General features: G+C 50.0%; 1 protein-coding gene across 1 annotated transcript; it reads right to left on the bottom strand.

Annotated features, from left to right (window-relative positions):
* Positions 1 to 509: 509 nt before the first annotated feature.
* On the bottom strand, positions 510 to 2,712 carry chs3 (putative chitin synthase activator (Chs3); the record flags this gene model as incomplete). The annotated part of the gene is made up of 3 exons (XM_032056821.1): positions 510 to 544; positions 609 to 821; positions 879 to 2,712. 3 exons carry the CDS (start codon positions 2,710 to 2,712, stop codon positions 510 to 512), a joined length of 2,082 nt encoding a protein of 693 aa, XP_031916992.1.
* Positions 2,713 to 3,525: the final 813 nt, after the last annotated feature.

The raw sequence follows: 3,525 nt of genomic DNA, 5'->3' as shown, positions 1-3,525 counted from the left end.
TCGACACGGTCAATTTTCGACCGCATTCATATCAACGCGCCTCGGATATGTAGCTCAACAAGAAGATGAGGCAGTAGAAAGAAACTGAACCGATTCATTAGTGTTTTGAATGGACCCAATACGCCTTCGAATAAATGACACAATGTGCAAAATCAAGCAATACGAAATATGCAACAGAACGACTCTAGAGTAAATCCAGGAACCCCCCCCCCACCTCCAGAATAAGTTCTGATGTCTCATAATGTATTGAAGCGAACTTCTCAAACGACCAAAAACATGTAACATGGAATGGAACGCCATCGCGTACAAAAACATAAGTCGTTCCCAACAGTCGGACGAAGCTATATACGGGGATAAACCAATGCCCAAACTCATAGAGAATATGCAAAATGCGGTGAGAATCATAAAAAACATTGTCGCACGTGTGTCGCTGCCATTATGTATTATTTCAGTAGGTGTCGCTCGATATGCAAATGCAGAGCTCAATGTAAGTTAATTCGTAACGGGTCTCAAAAAATGCCAAATCGTTTTGTCTTGCCGCCTTCTGTTTTCCTCTATTAGCAACAGAAACGCCAATTAATTCGCCAAGGATGATGTTGAGAACATACCCTTCTTTGTATTTTGTCCACGGCTATTGATCGCAGCTTGTGCTGGATCCACGCCATCTGAAGCAGCTCGGATGGCCGCAATTCGCTGCGTCGCACGAGCATCGCCCTGGTCAGCCGCTTGTACGTACCAGACGTTGGCTGCCAGAATGTCACGACGACAGCCAATACCCATTTCGGTGAAATATCCCACCGCATACTGTGCTTTCACCAGCCCTGTGATATATAGCAGTTAGTAAAGGCTGTTGTGGGCTTCGGTCCAACGCCACCTACCGGTTTCTGCTGCTCGCTTAGCCCATTCGTACGCCTCGCTCTCATCTTTCTCAAGCACAGGCTCAGCGCCAACCAAATACCATGCACAGAGAGCCATCATTGCCAATGGATGACCTGCCTGCGCAGCTCCGGTATAGAAGTGAATGCTCAGGGCGGGATCTCGAGGACAACTTAGTTTGCCATGCTCATAAGCATCCCCAAGGCGATAGCTTGCCTCGACATGCCCCAAGTCTGCCGACTTAGTAAAGAGCTGCGCTGCATAAGAAGGATCCGCGAAAACATCGTCACCGTATCCCTCTTCATGCAGCAAACCCAGTTCATAAGGGGCAGAATTGTACTGTGAGTCGGCGGATTCAGCGGCACGTTTCATCCACTTGATGCCTTCTCGATACCGCTTGCCAAGACCCATATCGCCCGCCAGGCAAGCCTTTGCCATACGCATCATGGCGCCTGGATGGTTTTTTGACGCGGCTTGACGATAGAACTGTTGGGCTTTCGCCGCTTCAACCCTGGTTCCCCAGCCAAATTCGTAGCAGAGCGCCGTACGGTAACAGGCTTCGACATGCCCGTGCTTGCTAGCCGCTACAAACAGGGGAAATGCCCGATCGTAGTCCTCCTTTCCTTTGCTGAACAGTCCCGATGCATAACCGTCGGCTAAGTAATATTGTGCAAATGGATAGCTGCGATCGGACAAGCGCTGCAAAATTGACTTGGCTTCTTTGAGCAGACTTGATCGACTGATTTCCGGCTCTTTTCGACCATAGACGGCCGCCACGCCCCCCTCCAGCGCGTCATCCGGCATGTCCAACATGGCATTGACCATGAACACAGCGAATTCATATTGAATCGCTGGGTTATCCGTCTTTTTGACATTGGCAAGGTACATCTCAAATGTTTGCTTGTGGCTGAGCAAGGATGCATTGTTCCCGACAGATGAGCGTAGGTGTGCATTACCAAGTTGTACCGGCGCAGGGCCGGGTTGAGGGTACGGCGTATTGAGGAGATCGACGAAGGATAGTGGTCGAACATCGGGAGATGCACTGGACGACGAACGCGCGTGGAGATACGGAGATGCATGAGGAGACCCGTTGCGTCCGTCGAGGTCCGACCCGAAAGAGTACGTGGAATGCGGTCTGCGAGGCTTGCCCACAGCGAGATGACCAGTTGTGCTGACGAAATTCTCCGCTAATCCTGCCGCAGCCGCGGGAGCAGCCCCGACGCTTTGATATGGACGGTGATGGTAGTGTAAAGGCTCACAGGTCTCTGGTTCATGATCCACACTATCCAAACTACCGCGCGATGAGCTATTCCGACTACCACTTGGCGCGCCTTGATCCAATGATGAACCGCTTGCCTTTGCCAGACTGTTCGGTTCATCCTTTATCTGCGCATCTACGACCGACCAAGAGCCACTGCTGGTAGGCGTATGCCGAATGGGTGCTCCAGTAACGCGTGTGGCAGCATATGAATCTCGTCGTGGCGGAAATTGACCACTTGAACTTCTTGCCTGAGTATGCGGTCGATCTTCAATTGACATGTGAGTGAACGCAGAGGTGGGTATAGGTGGTATAGCGTAATCGTTATCAACTGCGGCATTCGGTACTTGCTGCTCTCCATCCCCGTCAATCCTCACGGAAGGGGCGAAGGATTCCTGGTTTCCAGGAGCAGCTGGGATTGGTTTCCGTGAAATGCCAATGCTCAATGGTCGCTTGGAGGTAGTTGGAGAGGTAAACTCACGGTGAGCAGGGGGAGGGGGCGGGGAAGATCGAAGGTAAACCGGAGGAGGGGAAACCGGCTGAGGGTATTCGCCTGCCACAGGACTAGCCATTTTCATGGGCAGCTGTATCACTGATCCTCACTTAGCCCTCCAGAGCTTTGCAGATGTATACAATGCCAGCGTCCTGCGCTCCTAATGTGACCAACGCAATCGTCAAAGCGCCGGAGAAGCGGAGATCTAAACACAGCGCATAAAGGTTGTCATGAGGTGGGGGGGAGGAGAAGAGCTATTATAGCAGTCAAGCGATTAAAAACCAGCCCAGAAGCGAATGAAGTTCAGGGCACCGGCCGAGAGGTGAAAGAGAGATACGTAGGTACCGTGGAGAACTGCAGGGCGGGTGATGGGTCGACTGGAGAGGAGGTTGGGGTCCACTTAATAAACGTTAAACCAGACGAATTACCTTTTTGGCAGCTATGAAGGTAGATGAAAGACAACCTCTGCCTGGATATCCTGGGAATTTAAAGGAAGGCTGAAGCGAGAGAGAAGGAATACCAATAAAGCAGACCAAGCGAAGGTGTTGATGTACGGAGTAGAGAAAAACCAAACGAACAGAAGAAGTAAGAGAGGAAAAGAGAAAGTTCGATTGCTTTTTGTCAATGGCGGAGATGTCCTTCGGGATGATCCTAAAAGGAACTTAGTATGTATTAACTAAGTTGAATGGTACGGACAATCGTATTTCTTGTATTCGTATCGAGTAGGTAGTAGTCTGTATGCACTTTCTTAAGCCGCACTAACCTCGTATTATAGTTCTATTCTAAAGAGAGTGGCGGAAGAAAAAGAATGCCAGTGGGGGAAGAAAAGGGAGAAAATAAAAATACAAAGCGGGAGAGAGAATAAAAAAGTTTATGAACACCCCCACTATATCCTCGT

This window comes from Aspergillus pseudotamarii (assembly GCF_009193445.1).
Source record: "Aspergillus pseudotamarii strain CBS 117625 unplaced genomic scaffold BDV38scaffold_9, whole genome shotgun sequence".
Taxonomy (NCBI): domain Eukaryota; kingdom Fungi; phylum Ascomycota; class Eurotiomycetes; order Eurotiales; family Aspergillaceae; genus Aspergillus; species Aspergillus pseudotamarii.
Note: the sequence above shows the minus strand (reverse complement) of the source record. Positions and strands in the feature narration are given on the sequence as shown.